This window comes from Aulostomus chinensis, chromosome 15 (genome assembly GCF_037954235.1).
Source record: "Aulostomus chinensis isolate RoL2024-O1b breed Wild chromosome 15, RoL_Achi_v1.0, whole genome shotgun sequence".
Lineage (NCBI taxonomy): Eukaryota > Metazoa > Chordata > Actinopteri > Syngnathiformes > Aulostomidae > Aulostomus > Aulostomus chinensis.
In genome coordinates this window covers 20,218,310-20,238,059 of record NC_141334.1, presented here as the reverse complement: position 1 = coordinate 20,238,059, position 19,750 = coordinate 20,218,310, and the positions used below count along the sequence as shown (strand labels likewise).

Here is a 19,750-nt window from a genome sequence, read left to right as displayed (position 1 = left end):
GATGACATTTTCAAGTGTTGTTAAACAATTTTCAATGGTCAATGTCAAAGCCATGTCTCTGCATCCAGCATGTCAAGGAAGGTATCAGATATGTATGTTTGAGCAGCGTAGCAAGGAGGAACGATGGATGGATGGATGGTGGATGGATGGATGGATGGATGGAGGCAGACCGCCCTGCATTGAGACCAACCTGTTGCCTCATTAATGCACGTTACAGTGAACAAACATGGCACTGTGACATTAAGGAATTTCACAGCCCACATGTTAGCCCCTCTCCTTATTGCATTAGTATGCCCCTCATGTTCCATTCAGACACCGATTTGTTTTTGTGCACATCTGCCATAACCAAGGATCCTGACAATTATACAGACAAGAACATGGCTTCTAATGGAATTTTCACTTTTGATAAGTAAAAAAAGGGATGTTGGAGAGAACATAACGTGTAAAACCCAGTAAATGTGTAAACTAATAGTCAGTATGCCAGAGAAAATCCTGAAAGGGAAATGGGAAGAATCTATTACACACATACACAAGCATGTGTATTCACCTCTGGTTATTTTCTGATATTTTGATTTTCATCTTATCAGCTCTTTGTTATCCTCACACCGAACAACAATAAAATGACCTTGGTGAAAAAATAAAGATCATGCATGACTGACATGGTCGCTGTACATCCTTTTGAGTGCTCAATACTTTCACTGCAAATCTAATATTAAAGCCGCAGTGATGATTCTATCATAATGATACTGATTGCAGAATCCAAACATCAGAAGACCTGTTGTTGACAGACCAGCCCAAACCCAATGCGTAACTTTCTGCTCACCCTCAACCGGAGTAAAGCCAGCAGGGGAAGAAGCCACCACAATTCCCTCCATCGCCCTCACAGCCACGCTTGCAGTCATTAGTCAATAATTAATTCCATCCTAGTGTCTGAGATCACAGTAACAGGTTTTAATGGCGTCATGTGGTAGAGTAAACACAGCAATCTGTTGCTGCAATCCGCCAGGGAACGGGAGCAGTGGGGCACATTGGGAAACTGAGCCAGGGGGGTGTTAGTTCAAACCCCTGCTTCCAAGACTGGAAGGATGGTTTGGAGGAGAGACACGGACGCTGAGCCAAATGTGTTTAGTTAAGTCACTCGAGGGGGGTGGGTCAGGAGGAAATGCCTTGTGACCGTCCTCCCTCCTTCTCACTACCCAGTACTCATTCTGCATTTCAATGGACTAACCTGCTGCTGACAGGCAGCAAAGATGATGGAACAAAAATAACCAGCAATGGATAATGAACCTTGTGGGTATGAAATTGCACGCAGTCTAACACGATGGATCAATTCAACAAGTCAGACAAAAAGAGTTTTGAGGCTTACCCATTCTGAGATCTGCTGGTTCTCAAGTCCTCTGTCAGATCGCCATCAATGCCGGGGCACAATCTCTAAAGGGTATCTTAACATTAGCCTAGGCATAGGTGCAACGCTAGTGTTGAGGAATGCGGCCAGTCGACCTTTTTCACTGAGGTCTAATTCATCAGTGGATGCAGAAAAAGAGATTTCACCGCAGCATCCGAGCCATGCCTGCAGCTGGCCAGAGCCTCAATTGTCTGAGAAAATGCTAATGCAGGCTCTCAGTGTTTTCAGTGAAAGACGGCACGCATTGTTCAAGCCTGCATCGGTGTGAAGGGGGGGGGGTCTTCCCTGCCGCATCACCCTTTTCACTGCTCTCATCCATATTCATCGAGTGGCCTGTCCGTCTGCAGCAGCATGCAGGACTGACACCTCACTCGGCCAATCGGTAGCCTCCTCCCATCGGCACGTCATATCCACACCCACCCAAATACCGGTCCCAAAAAATGGAATTTTCTCCCCAACTCCGCCTCTTTTGACGCAGCACTATAAAGTATGGCAGTCCATTCACTCACTTTTTTGGTTGAAAGTGACAAAGGTGAAGTGTGCAAGGGGACCGGATTCACCGGTGAGTAGGAAAGCAAGTGGAGTGACCTTCAGCAGTAGCTGAAGAGGTGTATTGATAACATAAGCGGATGATGAAGGAGGTGGAGGAGGAGTGATCTGAGACAGCGTGCCTTACGCCACCCACCCTCCTCTCCTCCTTTCCCCCACCCCAATCCCTTAGACGGCCATGTTTGAGAGGGCGGAGGGGCTCATCAACCATTGCAAATGGCAGTGCCGCAGAATGGTGGAGGGGGGTGATGAAGCCAATCACTACGCCTATAAATCTTACAACGAGAGGTATCTTAAGTGAGTGTGTGTTTTTGTTTGTGTGTGCGTGTGTATGTGTCTGTGCATTGCGTGCAATGTGCATGCGTGTTAAGTGTGTAGACACGGGTGGGGGGGGGGGGCTTCAGTTTTATACAGCACGTTAAGGAGTCTGTAAAAAAGGCACAAATTTTCTCCCCTGACTGCTGATTAATATCCTCCACAAATCAAATCCAAAAAATCGGCCTGTTTGGTGGAGCAAATGCCTTCCAGAAAATTCTCCCAGTGTCATTCACTGAGAGATGCTCTAGTATAATAGACACAGCCTCCCTGTAGACTCCACTCCTTCTCTCACTCTATCTCTCCTTTCCTCTCTGCTTTGCTCTGTCTTCATTCCTATCACTCTCTCTCATTCTCTCTTTTGCTGCCACCTGGCAAATTCACAGTCCGCTCACGTCACATCGCTCTGCAAGGGCACCTGTGTCCTTTCCACAAAAAAAAAAAAAATCATAAAAAAAAATAAAAACAGCTTACATTCCAGTGCCAACAATTCCATTAGCAACATTACATGATCATACTTAATCCCTCAGCCACACAGGCTTTTGGATGGCACATGCTTTGGTAATTGGACAGAGAAATGAGTGAAAGATGTTCATTTTGAGGCGAAAAGGGCAACACTGATTAAAGAATCCCCTCATTCAGTGTGTCCATGGCTTCCACGGCACAACAAGGGCTCAGCTTTGAGCACAGCCTCCCTTGCCTTTGTTGCAATTGCCAGTCATGTTTATGATCAGCTCAATAGGAATAAAATGATCAATATCAGACTTAGTCAAGGGGTTGCTGATTATCAGAGTGGCTGAGGAATATTAGCCTGTCTACCACAACAGTCTGCGGGTTTTGCAATACGTGACATACAGTAGTGTGTGCCGAAACATGAGCTCCTATGTTGTAGCGTCGTGAAAATGGTCTAAATGTGCATTTCATGAACACGCAAGCAGAGTCTGCTCCTGTAGGGTTGTGGTCCTACTGCTTGTTCATGTGAAGCTGAACTGTGTAATATACACTATGTGCATTTGAGTGATTTGATAATATAAAGAATTCATAAACCAATGCTTCTTCAACCAGTGTAGGAAGTTCCAATTACATTGGGCTTTTATGCTCTGCATTGCAGTTATTTTTACTGAGGTTTTGTACAGACGTAAAGCAGCAGTTTATTTCATTTAGCAAACCAACAAAGACTTCAGCTCATTAAGTTTTAAACTTTATTGAAATGTTTCTTATCCTGCTTTAAAGCATACGTTTGTAAGAGGAGCTGCACCTAAAAAGAAGGTTGGTTAGGGGCATTTTCATTCCTACCGATGAGATTTTCTCATTTAATTTGATTCAATATTCAACATGGTGGACTCATTTGCCTATGAGAAAAAAAGCCAGCTTCACATTTCACACTGTCATATTGTTGCTTTAAATTAGAGTGTTTTAATCAGTGCATCGCTAATTGTGAGGCTCCAGCTTTTAAAGTACAGCAAGGCTATGGTACAGAGAGGGAGTCAGACTAGTAGACTGGTGTAATATCATATAATGATGGCAGCCAAAATTTAAAGCTATTTGTGTTAATTAAGCTGATTTACACTTTTAATCTTACACCAGCTAGTCATTTGTATCAGTTGGACTTCAAACTGATGATCATGCATCTATTTTCTGCATCTGCGAGGTGAAAGCTAGAGGTGAGAACACCATGTGACATCAGTGTTCAAGTGGTTCCGGGTGCAAATGGAGGACATATGGGGATGGAAGCAGCTCTGAAATACAGTCTGGTGCCACAAGGGTCCTTATGTGGCATGCTGCAAATTATGTTTCTGGAGGTGCAGCGAAGATTGCTGTAGGAAAGTGGATATGATAATGCTGCTATCATGGGATGGCAGGGTGCCTTGGACACTGAGACAAAGAACGATTCAGTAACATATGGTGATGAATTCTCCACGGATGTCTAATTATTATTAAGTTCCTGATTAAGTGGTCCCAATGAGCTGCAGAACAGAACAATTAAAAGCTGAAATAAGATGTACAACGACTGACAGTTCCTCAATGCGTCACTCTTAGAATTAGAGTATATAGTTGGGTAGGGATGCATGCAGCTCCCAGTGGATTCTTTACCACTAGTTCTGCTCCAAAAGAAGCTGTTCAAGTTTTTAACATGATGAAGTGGTTTTTCACTCTCCTCATTGTTGTTTCCAGCCACTAAACTTTGATCTTATATTATTATCCTTTTGTTTGAATGTTGACCTGCACACCTTTAGCACCCAACAAATTCCAATGAGTTCGTAGCCTTTACCTGTTGGTATTCCTGCTTCATATTTGTAGAAAGTAAAACACTAAACTCCTGACACTCCCGATTGGGAAACTGCTATAAATTTCCTTTATTTCCAGTCCCTTCCTAGAGGGAATACTCTGGTGAGGTAAGTTATTTCTTGTTTTTGTGGGTTCATAAACCAACTCTGAACAGTCAGCTTAAAAGAGCAGCTCTGGTTCAGTTTGCCCTGTTAATTTAAGAGTATTCAGGGTAATTACAGGTACTGGGGGCAGTTTCAGTGTAATAAAATGAGATTATCTGTGATTAAATGATTCAGGAATCACAGAGCTTGCGATGGGATGTTTGACCACACTACAGGGAGGACTAAATTATGATTTTTGTCATCCTTTTCAACTGTTTCTAATCCAAAATATCTGTGATTCCTATCCGTCAACGATGGCTGCCTTACAAGTGGTTGCTCAGGGGAAAAAAATCATGCAGATTTATCTTTGTTGGCCGCACAAGAGCAAGTGTGAATGACAACATTGAGAACCAGATAGTTACTGATTGAGGATACTTCAGGTCTATCCTCAACACAACGAAGCTCCAGTGAATGACAGACCACCAGATGTGAAGTGGAGAGGTGATTGGGTTCATAGTCAAAGCTGACCTGAGCTATGGAGGCCACCCTCTCAAAGCCTGCTGGGATATATGAAGTAACAGTCGTGTGAAACACAGTCAGTGTTGCAAAGTGCCAAGAGCACAGGTGCTGCAGCAGCTTCTATACGCAGCCCCAACCAGCCACCATGCTGCGCGGCTTCTGCAGTGTTTGGTTTACACCAGTTCATGCAAAGGCTTCGAGATCTGACTAGATGTGGAGGAAACACGATGGAGTGTGTCCCCCTTACCTCCAGTGTTGGTGCGCTTGGTACAGCCGGCCTCCTCAGCCGGAGTTTCCAGCGGTCGTTTGCGGGAGTCCGGGTTTTCCGCCTCCATCTGGGGCTGCTGCACGCTGTGGAGGTTAGGATTGGAATAAATCCCGTTATGGTCCACGGCTGCTCCGCCGCCGGCCATCATCATCTTCACCCCGGGAGCTGTAGATTCAACTGCGCTATTCCCCCTCTCTCTCTCTCTCTCTTTCTCTCTCTCTCTCTCTCTCTCTCAGCGCCCTCACTACCACATAGCCCGATGACGCGCACGGCCAAATGAGCAAGTTTTGGGGGATTGAAACCGTCTCGAAGGAGTCAAAATGTTGGGCTACACTGGGGTGTCCTCTCTCCGCTGCCCCGCTGCTAGTCCGTCACAGAGCTAAATATAAAATCCCATTGAGGGAAATGCGCTCATTTAGCGCGCTCGTCGCTCCAGCAGCATGCTCCTTATTGTTGACGCGCAAAACAGCAGTCCCGCGCCTTCAGACGCCTGCTGGGGGACGCTCAGCCACGGACACAAGTGCAACAGCTTCATGGGGCCAACATCTTCAACTCATCTTCACGCCATGTTTCCGTGGAGCCCTCGTCGGTGTGATAAGTGCAGCTGTTGTTATTGTTGTCTTTGTAGTGGAAAAAAAGGGGGGGGGGGGGGTAGAGCTCAGGAGAGGACCACAGTGCCACTGACCGGCCAACACAGCACAGACTCGTTGATGTCAAGAAACTCCGTGAACTGAGACTACTTGTTTTAACTGAGTGAAATTCTTTGCTTTTTGTCGTTCTCTGCCTCTTTTCTGTATTTGTGGATTATGTAATACACAATGCAGTAGACATCTGCTTCTACAGGGTCAGTCTTTCGATTTAGTAAAATAAAAACGCTGTCGGTGTTGGCCTCCTCGCTTGTTCATTATACAGTTCCACTTCTTCCTCTGATATGAAACAATAACAGGAGATAAAATTCAACCGAAAACTTGTTAAAAGCAACAGCGTCTGATATGCTAGGACATTCGACGACTACTTTCGTGAAAATTACCAACATGCTTGAAATGTCCTTGTTGAGTAAACTTTATTTAGCACTTCACATGAGCTCTTGTCCTCCTTTATACGTTATACAGATAACTCCTCTACGTTCCCGGAGCCTTTGGGCTTCCCCCCATCCCAGATCCCGGGTGCTGCTGGAGGAGGCTCCAGACCTGAAGAGGCTCAAGCTGCCACTCGTAGCTCCACCTGCTCACGTTCCCGTCTGTCCATCAGTCTCTTCCCTTTCTCTCTTTATCTCTGTCCCCTCTTTCCTTCTGTCGATCTGTTGTCCTCCATTATATGTCTTTGTCTCTGCCCCGCTCTCCTGCTCTCTTTCCCCCCAACCGGTCCAAGCAGAAGGCCGTCCTCATTAAGCCTGGATCTGCTCCACAATTCTGCCTGTTAAAAGGAAGGTTTTCGTCGCCACTGTTGCAGGATGTGCTTGCTGATGGAGAATTGTTGGGGGTAAATTCATTGAAGGTGTGTGGTACTAGACCTGCTCTACTTGTTAAGTGTCATGAGATAACTTTTGTTCTGATTTGGTGCTATACAAATAAAGTTGACTTGACATGACAAATGTAAATTCATGTGCTTTGTAAAATAACTTCCAACAGAAACGGGCAAATACATCTCACAAATGTGTCTCACAGCTGATAAGGCATATTAATCTACACTGAAATTAACAGTGTTACAAACGCCATCTGTACAATGTTTATGGTTATATTTTTAGGTTCTTTTTAGAACAAAAGGTTTCCAAATTTCATTGCTTACCAATGAAAGGAAATATCAAGCAAAGCTTAATTAACAATTAATTTTCCATTAGCTAACAATAGTTAACACCAAGGAGCTGTTTGTGGTGCAGTTTGTGTTTTAGCAATATTACGCCAAAGTTCCAGGATATATTTCACAAGACACAGAGGGGTGGATCATGGGATACAATTTTGGTGTAGATCCAATTCCCATGACAGATAGTTTGTTTTCCCACTTTCATAAATTGAGTTATTTAATTAATTGTGTTCAAAGGTTGTAACACACAGAGTGAGAGACTGTATTAAATTTTTAGCAAATTTATTACCACATTTGTCTGAATTTGAGCTCTTCCACCAATATTGTTTCACTATCAGTTGCACTGAGTAGGACACAGGAAGAAGAGTGATCGGAATGGCAAAAAATTATTTACAACTAAATGTCACATTTCAGGAGAGAAAATCCTTCACAATGCACCTTTAATGACATCAAACACTTCATTCTGACAGTGTGTGAACTGTACTCTCCTTCAGAATAGCAACATCATCAACTTCAGTGTCTTGGGTTTTGGCAGACTCCAGGTCAGCATGGACAGTCAGCACCGACACCCTCCGGTTGAGGCGCTCAAGGACCAGATCGGCAGTGCTGGTGAGACTGTGCTGAAAAGACAGGGGGAGAAAGTGAGCATTGCCTCAGAGACGGTACAACAGTTGTCCTGAGGGGTGTGTGATGAGCTGATTGAAAATGCACGAGGATGATGAATCCTATAGCGTGACGAAGAGGTCTCAAGACGGCACCCTAATGAAAAAGAAAGGCCCTCACTGGTTTGCACCACAGAGAATGTGCTCTTAAAATAGGAAATTGATGTGTGAGGTCGATTACGACACTTTTTGGCTGATCAGTGACAGAAATGATGCTCCTGTAAAAGAACATCACATTAAGTCATTTACTGTACCAGACATCTCTGTTTGAAGCAGATTAACTGGTACGTTAAAGTGCATGAAATAATCATGGAGTTCACATCATTCAAGCCATTTTATTTATACAGTGACAAATCACAGCAACAGTTATCTCATGACACTTTTCATGTACACTCGGTCTACATTAATAACACTATATTCATTTAATTACAAGAGACCTAACAATTCCCCATGAGAAAGCACTTGGTGGATGTGTCCATGAAGAACTGCCTGCCAATTGTCTACCACCACTGGTGAAAGAGAGTGAGAAAAAGAGAGACATACAGTATCACGCCGTCTCTTCAACCAAATTACTGTTGGAGTGGATTCTCAACACTCGTGTTGTTTTCAGTTATCAACTAGCTGGTGAGCATTTAGCAACCAAGTTACTTTCCTGTGATTGAGAACAGTAACAGAACTAAAAGAAGAATATATAAGATTATAAGAATACTGGACCAGCAAATGAATAACTCATGTTTCTCTGTCACCCCTATATGTGTGAAGGAGCCTGTTTAAGTTTTATGTTGAAATAGGACTGTTGAAATGAAATGTATAATAACTGAATAGGAATAGGATTGTAGAAAACAGCAAAAAAGGAGGAGGTTGGTAAAGTGACAGCACCATCAGTTGAACTTTGTTGCAATTTCCCCTGTTGGCCAGTAGAGGTCAGTAATTTACATGTCAACTTTAAATAATTTTATTACAAATAGAAAAAGTACACTTTTGATGTTAACTTGAAAGGTGATACTACTTTGTAGAACAAGCAGAAAGCCCTTACAGGGCCTTTTATTGCCATTGCTGCTTTCTGCTACCCACCTGCAAGATATGCAATCCCTTTAGCGTGAGGACAGCCAGCTCTTTCAGGCCATCCCCTGTCAAGTCTAAGTAGATGATGGACAACAAAGGACTCTTGAAGCTTCGCCTCCACACCAGTTGGAAGTGTCCGTCTCGACGGCTCCCTGCCGGCTGGAACTTGTAACAAAGAAGTTCCTGCATGGCAGAGAGGTATATACCACCACACCATCATCACATAAGTCATTCATTCATTCTTTCAACCATTCAGGCTAAGTGATGCAAAATATTGATGATATCTTAGTTTAGTATTCCAAAGCAAAACAAGCCACTTGAAATGAGCGAGGCCCCAAGCCCATAAAAAGCACAGATAATCATCTACATAAAGTAACCAAGCCTGTTAGAAGTTAGGCAAAGAATTATTTGTGCATGTAAGCCCACAAACATCCATCCCTCCATTTTCTACTGCTTATCCTGTTAAGGGTCGGGGGGGGGGGGTGGAGCCTCAGTCCATCGCTGGACCAACACATATTGACAGACAACCATTCACACTCACAGAATATCAATCAGCCTAGTCTTCATTTGCATGTCTTGGACATGCAGGAGGAAGCCTGAGTACCAGAGAGAACCCACGCAGACACAGGGAGAACGCCCACAAACATAGAAGGGTTATCACTGCCTTTTATAGATTGGTTGACAATTAAAGAAACACAGCATATTGTTCACCTCCTCCTGTTTAAAGTTCTATTAATGGAGTTGTTAGTAAAGAGCTGCTCTGACCTGTCCGTATGTACCCAACAACACCTCCTTCTGCCCATCAAAATCCAGGTCAATGACCAGGGCACACAGCACGGCATCCCACTGGTCACTCTCAGAGAGGCACGTTGAGTGGGACAAGCCGTGCTCCTGGACATCTCTGACACACACATAAAACATTATTCTGACCAACAGATTGTGAGTATGATTGCTCCACCGGAACCTTGATAAAACCCTCTGATTCTGACCTGTAGACCACCGCCATCTCTATGGTGCTGGTTACCAGTAGATGGTAACTCTCTTCTTCCAAACCTGAACAAGAAAAAACACCAACCATCTAGTAAGTGATTTGAAATCAAAAACATCTCAACAGTTATGCAAGTTTGATGGTTTTACTGCTCACAAAACAACAGAAGAAAGACAGAGTGACTGCAACAGTTCAGACACACTTTTCTCTCCGCCAGGCTTCTGAGGCTCAGGTTGGCAGGTCAGAGGAAACAGGCGGACTGTGGAAATCGGACTGTCCAGCTGGACCTGCCAGCTCTGCAACACCTCTAGAAAAAAAAAAACAACAATCCGGTTTAATATTGAAATATGACAACAAAAAATATTTGTTAAAAGTAGCGCTGAGTGGTACATGACTCCACTTGCTTCTTTATCAAGAAAAATGCGCACAAATTACTAACCAATTTACTTCAACTGACATTAATACAAAATATTTATGCAGGCCTTTTTTAAAAAAATAATAGTATTTTGCTAAATTAAAAATGAAAAAAATCTCTTAAAACTTGAACCACTTCTCCAACAAAGCACGGGCGCGAGAGCACCGAGAAAGGATTCAATGCCGCACTCGATGAAAGCTCTCCTCAAAATATTTAAAACCATTTCCAGATTTTCACATCTTGGCAAAGTATCTCTCTTTTTTTTCTTTTTTTACTGTTGTTCTCAACTTTGTACTAGTTAATTTCTGTATAGGAATTTTATTTGACATAAAGTTAATAATTGTAATCCCACTTACACCTCACAGAGGCACAAAGGATAAACTATAATAAAGAGTTTACTTAACAAACGTGCCACTTTACAAGCACACAGCTCAGAAATCTCTCCTTATTTACTATATCTGCCCTCTCTTTTATTTAATTGTAAAAATCAAAAGTGTGGAATACACTGCATGACCATTCATTATGCCAGACATTTGGATTCCCAGTTGATCACAAGATTGTTGGAAATCCCAGCTACTGTTTTATGACAGGACACCTGTAGAGTGCATTCCTCCACCAAGGCCATGCTAGTAATCTAATCACCGACAGACAGGCACTTGGAGACCAAAAACCTCAGCGAAACCCAAACTAAAAAACAAAAGTCTTCTCAGTGTTACTCCCATCTCCCCCAAAATGTAATTGTGTCTTCCTCGGCCCGTGCTGCATCGCTCCAGTAAATTGTTACGTAATCCTGCTAGCAGACACAAACAATTCCCTAACAGAGGTGGGCAGCTTTCTGCAAACAAATGCTCAGTTGTGACATCATCGGAGGAAACGGCTGTAAATGATAAATATCACATCATAGATGGATGGCTGAATTCCACTGAGCTGCTGCTGTTTCAGACTCCTGGTATTGTACATGCTGGCTCCCATCTCACTGGTACACGTGAACAAACAGAGACAATGTTCCTGCTATTGGTAAAATCTGAGCGTTTTCTATTGTGACAAGTTAATATGATTGCTGTAATATATATATATATATATATATATATATATATATATATATATATATGTAAAATGTATGGCTGCAAAAGGACGTGCTATTCTGACATTGTTCATAGAAAAGGACGTAAGGGAAACAGGCTTCCACAAGTATAAAGGCACTCCACTGTTGACCAAAGTTGCCTTGAGGCTCAAGGTATGATTTGTGCAGTTAGACACGCTCTGAATTGTTGAACAAAAACATTTAAGGACAAAGAAATCCAAAAGGGTTCATAAAAACAAACAATAATTATTTGAAAGCATACAGCCCTGGTACTTTCTCAAGACAGAAAATGGTTCTCTAAGACTTCACAATAAGGTGATTAGCTCCTGAACACTTCTAACAGACAAAATTAACAATTTATGCTATATCAAATATTCATAGAAGAAACAAGCCACATACTGACCCTTTTAAATCAGCTAAATTGATTGTGTGAGTTTACAGTCGATTTCATCAAGAGATTGTGGATTTAAAGCCATTTTGCTGAAGTTCTTTTCACTTGATGTAACGTATATTTTATTATGCATCAAGTCTTTATTTGTGACTCCGCTGCATATTATTTCAATGAGAGATCAACATCTCCCTCACTCTCCAGCTGCTTACATAAATAACACTTTACCATTTTTATGAATATAAAGAAGTTAAGTGACCTGAAATAGCTGCCAGCTGCCATCTTCCACCTGAGCACCAGAGCTCTAACTGGCCAACAATACAGGCTGGACATTCAATACCACAGAAATCCCCATCAGACCAGAGTGTATTTACTGGAGGACAGAGGAGTACACTTCGCACAAGAATCTCATCTGTGAGTGAAGAAAAGTCATCAGAGTTGAACCCGTTAGTCTCTGAGACCACTTAGTATTCTCTTTATTTTCCTCACCTGGTCCAGATTGGTCTACTAGAGCCAGTCCAACACAGCCATTCTGACAGCCAAACGCAGACAGTCGCCGCCCACCGGCTACACTCAACATATCCAGCCATAAGACACTACAAGAAGGGCGGACAAACACAATATGAGATTTAAGGATCACATATTGATTTATATCTTAGCTGAAAATAGATCACAATTTTTTTGCTGCCAATATGGACAAAATTCTCAGTTCTTGCTACATCCAGCAATTTTTCTCATTTTAACCATGACTTCTATTTCGTTATTCGTATGAACTAATTCATGACATTTTATCAAGCAACGTTTCATGATCTAACCTCACAAAAGGGATTGCAATTATATGCTTTTCTAGTTTACAAGCACATTGAAAATACCACCAAGACCCCCCACACACATTCATTCGTTCACTCACACTGAGGCACAGGGACAACATACAAACTCCACACAGAGAGACCCGAGCCAGCCCACAGAATTGTAATTCTAATTCTAAAATCGATATTAAATTCAATAGCTGACCATCATTATTATTTCAGAGTCAATATTTAATGATAAATAGGATAAATCAATACACAAAAATTAAGGGCAACATAAAAGTCTCTTCGCTGAAGTCTTTAACACACGCAGCTTCAGGCGCACACAGACTGACTTGCTGGGTAGCTGTTGTAGTTCAGGGAAAAGCCTCTCCACTGGCTGCTCCTCAAACTGATGAAGGGAGGCATTCTGGAAACAGGAGAGACAGAATGATGCTCTGATGTATCCAACGTAATTATTATTTAATCAAAAAGGTACATTAGCAAAATGATGGAATTCACACACTCAAGATCAGAACCTGATCTGACACACACACACACACACACACACACACACACACACACACACACACACACACACACTCCAGAATCTTAACTGACCTCCTTGTACAGGTGGATCCTCTGGTCATGACCACTGAGCAGGAACACTGTCTCACCTCCATCACCACTCTGCTGCACTCTAGTTACAACAAAAGAGTTAATGCCGTGCACATACTGTCTGTACAAATAACATGGCTGCCACGACACCCAGTCATGATTACTTGTATAGAATCTCCCGTAGTAGGAACACAGATAATCAGTACACGACTATGTATAAAAGGAGTGTAACTGGACCAGACAGAAGAGCTCAAGTTGTCAATGTGAAGGACAGCAAGCTCACTCAGTGTGGTAGAGCTGGAAGGGAGTGAACTGCAACTCCAGATTCAGGCAACTTTCTGTTCAAAGAGATGAACTATCATCAGCATGGTGTGAAACATCTGTTAAGAGTGAACAACTGGACATAGTTTCACTCACGTGCAATAGACTCCAGGTTGAACTCTGAGCCAGGCTCATAGTCACAGTATATATTCAGGAATGGAGTGGCTTTGTCACCAGAATCCTGCAGAACATCACATCAGTAGATTCTTACGGTGTTTTCACAACGTAAAACTATAGTACACACACGATTAATGTTAAAATACCTTGATGAAAGTGATGCCCACGACCAGGCCTCTTTTCGGTGGAGACTTGTTGAAGGCATCGATGGATACGATCTCTGCATCAACTGGACAGATGGAGAGAACAAATCTTTGCAGCATCACATTCAGTTCCAATCCAATAAGTACACTACCAGTCACGTTTGGACACACCTCATTCAATGTTTTTTCTTTATTTCTCCAAGTTCTTCTCTATTTACATTGTAGATTCTCATTGAAGGCATCAAAACTATGGATGAACACGTGGAATTATGTAGTAAACAAAAAAGTGTAAAATAACTCAAAACATGTTTTATATTTCAGATTCTTCAAAAACAGCCACCTTTTGCTTTGATTACTGTCAGCACACTCTTCTCTCCATGAGCCTCATCAGGTCATCACCTGAAATGGTTTTCCAACAGTCTTGAAGGAGTTCCCAGAGAAGCTGAGCACTTGTTGACCCTCTTTCCTTCACTCTGCAGTCCATCTCATTCCAAACCATCTCGATTGGGTTTAGGTCAGGTGACTGTGGAGGCCAGATTGTCTGGTACAGCACTCCATCTCTCTCCTTCTTGGTCAAACAGCCCTTACACAGCCTGGAGATATATTTGGGGTCATTTCCCTGTTAAAAGTAAATGATGGTCCAACTAAACCCAAACCAGATGGGATGGCATTTCGCTGCAGGATGGTGTGGTAGCCATGCTGGTGCAGTGGGCCTTCAATTTTGAATAAATCCCCTCCAGTGTCACCAGCAAAGCACCATCACTCCATCACACCTCCTCCTCCATGCTTCACGGTGAGAACCATGCAAGTTGAGACCATCCGTTCACCTTTTCTGCGTCACACAAAGACACAGCAGGTGGAACCAAAGATCTCAAATCAAGACTCATCAGACCAAAGAACAGATTTCCGCTGGTCTGACGTCTATTCCTTGTGTTTCTTGGCCCTGACAAAGCTCTTCTGCTTGTTACTTTTCCTTTAAAGTGGTTTCTTAGCAGCTACTGAACTATAAAGGCCTGATTAGTGCAGTCTCCTGTGAACAGTTGATGTAGAGATGTGTCTGCTACTAGAACTCTGTGTGGCATTTATCTGGGCTCTAGTCTGAGGTGCTGTTAACTTGCAATTTCTGAGGCTGATGACTCAGATGAACTTATCCTAAGCAGCAGAGGAGGCTCTTGGTCTTCCTTTCCTGAGGTGGTCCTCATGTGAGCCAGTTTCGTCGTCGCAATTGATGTTTTGTGCGACTGCACTTGGGGACACATTCAGTTTTTGCAATTTTCCGGGCCGACTGACCTTCAGTTCTTAAAGTAATGATGGAGTGTCATTTGTCTTTACTTAGCTGATTAGTTCTTACCATAATATGAATTCTAACAGTTGTCAAATAGGGCCTTCCAGCTGTGTACCAACCTGACTTCTGCACAACACAACTGATGGTCCCAACCCCATTAAGAAGGCAAGAAACTCCACAAATGAACCCTGACGAGGCAAACCTGTGAGGTGAAAACCATTTCAGGTGATGACATCATGAAGCTCACTGAGAGAAGGCCAAGGGTTTGTAGCGCTGTCAACAAAGCAAAGGGTGGTGACCTTGAGGAATCGAAAATATCAAAAATATTACGTTATTTTACATTTTTCCTTTGCTACTTAATTCCATATACCTTGCTTTGTATATTTGATGTCTTCAGTATATATCTAGTAAGATAAAGTAAAGATAAAGTTGTAAATATAAAGAAAAAACATCAAACATCAAAGGTGATTGAGAAGGTATGTCTAAGCTTTTGACTTATATATATATATAAAAAAACTGCAACACATATTCAAAGCACAGATAAAATGTAAGACATGAATAAATACAGTGCCAATGAGACAATAGAAGCAACATCTCACACTATGTTAAAGGCCAATGAAAAGAAGTGTGTTTTAAGGTTAGACTTCAATAATGGCAGTGACAGGGCCTATCTAATGTGTAAAGGGAACTCAGAGTTTCGGAGCTGCAGCTGTAAAGTCTGATACCCCCTGGAGTTTCTGTTTTGTTTTCACGACCACTAAGAGCAACTGATCAGCACACCTAAGAGAGCACAAAGGTACTTGAGGTTGAAGCAGGTCAGAGAGGTAAGGCAGAGCAAGACCATTCAGGGACTTAAAGGCCAACAAAAAAAGTCTATTTTAAAAGGAATTCTGCAGTTGATTGGGGGCCAATGAAGGAAGCCCGGAATTGGGGAAATGTGCTCACACGTCTGTACTCCGGTTAAGACATGAACAGCGGCATTTTGAACCAAAATGCAAACACGAAAGGGAAGCTTGCCTAAACCCTGACACAGAGCATCGCAGTCATCCAAACAAGTTGTGATAAAGGCAAAAATTACCTTTTCAAAATCCTGCATTCATGTTACTTTAGTTTTCTTATCATTAAAGTTAAAAAAAATTGAATGATATCAACGCTTCAATGTAGTGACAGTGACAAAAAATGGTCTATAAGAGTACACATCCTTCTGTCCCAGGGAACATAAATTTGAATGTCATCTGCATAGCAGTGGAACAAGATGCCATGTTTCCTAAGAAAAGGCCTGAGGGGGAGTAAATAATGCAAGAAAAGGAGGGGCCCAAATATCGTACCCTGTGGCACCCTACAAGACAGAGGCACTGAAGAAGGCATAAAATCACCAAGGTTCACACAAACACTTCTTTCAGTCACAGAAGACCTAAACCAATCCCCTGCTGCGCCATTTATGCCCACCCAGTGCTTTAAGAGAGAGATGAAAATATTGTGGTCCGCTGTATTAACGGTGGCAGTTAAGTCTAAAAACAGCACAGTCACCGGAATCAATAGTGAAGAGGATGTCACTGAAAACCCTACAAGGGCCGGTTCAGAACTGTCATGAATATTTTCCTTTTCTTAGAACGCCACGAGTTGAGTGAAAAAACCTTTTTCAAGGACATAAGAAAGGAACTGGAGCTTGGAAATTGAACTAAATAACAGAAAACTGATGGGTCTTGACCAAGTTTTTTAATCAACATTTGACTCACATGTCACATGTTGAAAGTTTTCATATAATGCACTAGTGGCCAGACTGTCATTAATAATAGCAAGGACAAATGGTCCAGTGGTAGACCAACAGTTTTATACATCTAATAATCTCTTTACAATAGAGACACACAGGCTCAAACCAACTAAAGACAGTAGAACATAGAAAAAAGACAGATGAGTCATAAGAAAAGGGTGCGATAAGGGTGGTGGTCATAAACTTAACGACAAAACAGTGGAGAAAGTTTTCACGAACTTCAGGGAAGGCCTACAGACGGAACATTAAGCACTGAGTGAATAGTATTAAAAAGAACACGAGACTTGTGATTATTTGATGAAATGATATCAGACAAATAATTGACACGCAGGGTACATGCATGACAGTTAAACACTGTTGTGTGTTGAAAATAGCTTTCGACAGACATTTCTTCTCACATCCAACCTTAGGACCACAGGGCTGGAATACACTTCATAGACATCAAACTGTCGATGATCATCTGAGTTCAGATGAACGAAACAGCAAAAACCTAACTGTTCAGATGTCATCCCCGTAATATAATGATGACAAGTGAGTCGGAGTGCTGATGAGCTGATGTGTTTAATCCATATTTAAAGAAAATCGCAATGTGGCCACATGCAACATTTCAAATCACAGGATGGCACAATATGAGACCGGCTAATAGAAAGACAAAATACGATTCTGAATCAAATATTGTGGTGCTGCCCACCCATCATATTCTAACCATTTGGGAAAATATAGTTTGATCTAGATCCCTTAAAAAAATAAAGTAAAAAAATTAAAGCTGCAAGCAGCATTGTTAGGGCCTGAGCCCCTGCAGGCCGCGTCCTTGACACCGGCCCGAATCCAACGGTGTCTTGGTCAAATCTCTGGGCCTTGTAGTTTCGGAGATAGAAGCCTGAGTCTGATCAGAGAGTGAGAGCAGAGCTGAGAGCTGGCCCTTTAAGAACCCCTCCCCCGCTGCACTGTCTTTGATCTGTGCTAGAGTGGAGAGAGAGGAGGATCAACAGAGTTGTAGTGTGTAAAAGTGAAATAAGTCGGGATACGTTGGTCAAAAGTGACACATAATACCATATTTTTGTAGGGATATTTGTCAGGAATGCAGTGGTGTGTTTTTAAAAGCTGTGGGATGTATGGTGTAGACGTGAGAAGCATTTGTTTGACAGTATGTACCCTGAGAGGACACCGTCTCCCCATAGACTTCCATTGTAAGCGTGAAACGTGTCTCCCCCACTTTGACAGCTTGTAAAATCCAAACCGAGTAATTCATATAAAAACTTTTAGCACCTTTTAATCAGCACAGTTGGAAGAGTAATGTGTGAAAGTTTGGAAGTGATAGCATTAATGCCCTAGGAGGAGATAGATTTTGTTGGGGGAGTAAAAAAAGTCCTCATTTTGACAGTTTTGTCCAATTTGTGGACATTCTGTTTTAGATAGGTGAGGGGTCAGAGTGTATGAATTGTTCGTCTTGATGAGACGAGTCCAACGGTGTTAGTCCCATGTTTGTGGGACATTCGTGGGAGGAGTTATAGCGCTCCAAATTATAAAAAAAATTATCTTGTAGTTGTGTGGCTCCCTAGGTGGCGCTATAGACTTTTGTGGTGTTTTTCTTTTTGATTAGTGAATGTTTAGCCAGACCGGACAATTGTGCCGAATTTCAGCGAATTTCATGCATGTTCAGGGGGTGAAATTAGATTATGCGCGTTATGCGCATATTGCGCATGTTGCGCACGCTCATTGACAGCAAGAACAGTTTAGTACCAGGTTTTGAATGGTGTGTATGTGAAAACCCGCTCCGGGCCGTCTTGCCGAGTTGCCTCATGGGTTTAGGGGGGGCTGGGACACTGTTTAGTGTGTGTTTTTAGTGCTGCTAATGTGTTGCTCTGCCGAGCAAACATATTAGGGTCTTCGCCTGAAGTACCTTCAGGCTCAGGCCCTAAAAATCACACCACTGTAAATTCATGGGTCTGTCATACAAAAACCCCCTCTGATATTGCAAATCTCATTGCAATATCAGTCACGACTTATCACGATTAGATTTTTTTTTAAAAAGCATATATATGTGTGTGTGTGTATATATATATATATATATATATATATATATATATATATATATATATATGTGTGTGTTAATATTAGTTTTTTATCTGAGTTACATTCTATCTTCTTATTCTACTGTTATTGTTTTTAATCATCTTGTCTGACAGCTGTAATTTTTTCTTAGGCTCTGTTTTATTGACCTGCTTGGTAAATAAAATAATAATACGTTTTTTTTATGAATTCACATAACATTCAAATTCTCCCCGTGTACATGCCACTCAGACGATAGATATGATTGTAAAACACATTAAGCTTAATGCATACTTCTATAAAAGATATCAGTCGATGCATTTATAAAGGAGGTTGTGTCTGGAAGTCACTTACCTGGTATGTAGGTGAACTGGACCTCTTTGGCTACCGGGCGAATCTTGTGCTGTAGCTCCTGATAGGTGAAACTCACCACCTTCCCTTTAAGCGTGGCAGCTAGCAGCTCCTGCTCTCCGGCTTGACATAGCCCATAAATGTTGCTCTGAGACGGGAAGCGGCTAAAACTGTCCTCCACGAAGGGGTACAACTCGCGGAACATCATGCAGGAAACTGCGACACTCACTAATGTCCCCAGAAATGTCAAGATTTGGGGCTTTCCATGACTAAACTACAACTATGCTAAACTAGCTTCCAGTTCTCTTTCTCGATATCGCAAACTACAAAATTGGCTTGACTGGTTCAGTAATACAGAGTGTTTGATTACGAAGAAATGTATTTATCATCTCTGATATATTCCTTTCTAGTTCTAACTTGCCCAGACGTCTCTATCCGGACCAAACATCCGGTTAGATAGATGCTGCG

General features: G+C 42.2%; 2 protein-coding genes across 5 annotated transcripts in view; both read right to left on the bottom strand.

Annotated features, from left to right (window-relative positions):
• The window catches only part of nova1 (NOVA alternative splicing regulator 1), a 29,142-nt gene extending 23,091 nt beyond the window's left edge, over positions 1-6,051 (bottom strand). Inside the window, exon 1 of one of the 3 annotated variants that reach the window (XM_086225825.1) lies at positions 5,408-6,051. In XM_086225825.1, the coding sequence (XP_086081951.1) occupies positions 5,408-5,579 (172 nt within the window). In that variant the 5' untranslated portion in view covers positions 5,580-6,051. Of the gene's footprint in view, positions 1-823; positions 906-1,366; positions 1,727-5,407 lie in introns of those variants that run through there. The other 2 variants (XM_086225827.1, XM_086225826.1) reach the window with 2 other exon arrangements.
• Positions 6,052-6,498: 447 nt separating this feature from the next.
• Positions 6,499-19,750, bottom strand: kptn (kaptin (actin binding protein)). 2 transcript variants are annotated; one of them, XM_086225829.1, is made up of 12 exons: positions 19,286-19,750; positions 13,824-13,906; positions 13,657-13,741; positions 13,523-13,577; positions 13,243-13,321; positions 12,978-13,051; positions 12,323-12,429; positions 10,149-10,253; positions 9,948-10,011; positions 9,724-9,859; positions 8,968-9,141; positions 6,499-7,846 (listed from the first exon to the last, which is right to left on the bottom strand). In XM_086225829.1, the coding sequence occupies exons 1-12, from the start codon at positions 19,488-19,490 to the stop codon at positions 7,817-7,819; spliced, it is 1,197 nt and encodes a 398-aa protein (XP_086081955.1). In that variant the 5' UTR covers positions 19,491-19,750; the 3' UTR covers positions 6,499-7,816. The 2 variants fall into 2 exon arrangements, with proteins under 2 accessions (XP_086081955.1, XP_086081954.1); XM_086225828.1 differs by having other exon boundaries at positions 6,501-7,851.

Coding starts and splice junctions, on each gene's coding strand:
- kptn (XM_086225828.1), bottom strand. CDS start 19,490: ATGATGTTCCGCGAGTTGTACCCCTTCGTGGAGGACAGTTTTAGCCGC. Junction 12,430..12,977: donor CTACAACAGCTACCCAGCAA/GTCAGTCTGTGT, acceptor CCCTTCTTGTAG/TGTCTTATGGCTGGATATGT. Junction 9,860..9,947: donor GAGATGGCGGTGGTCTACAG/GTCAGAATCAGA, acceptor TGTGTGTGTCAG/AGATGTCCAGGAGCACGGCT.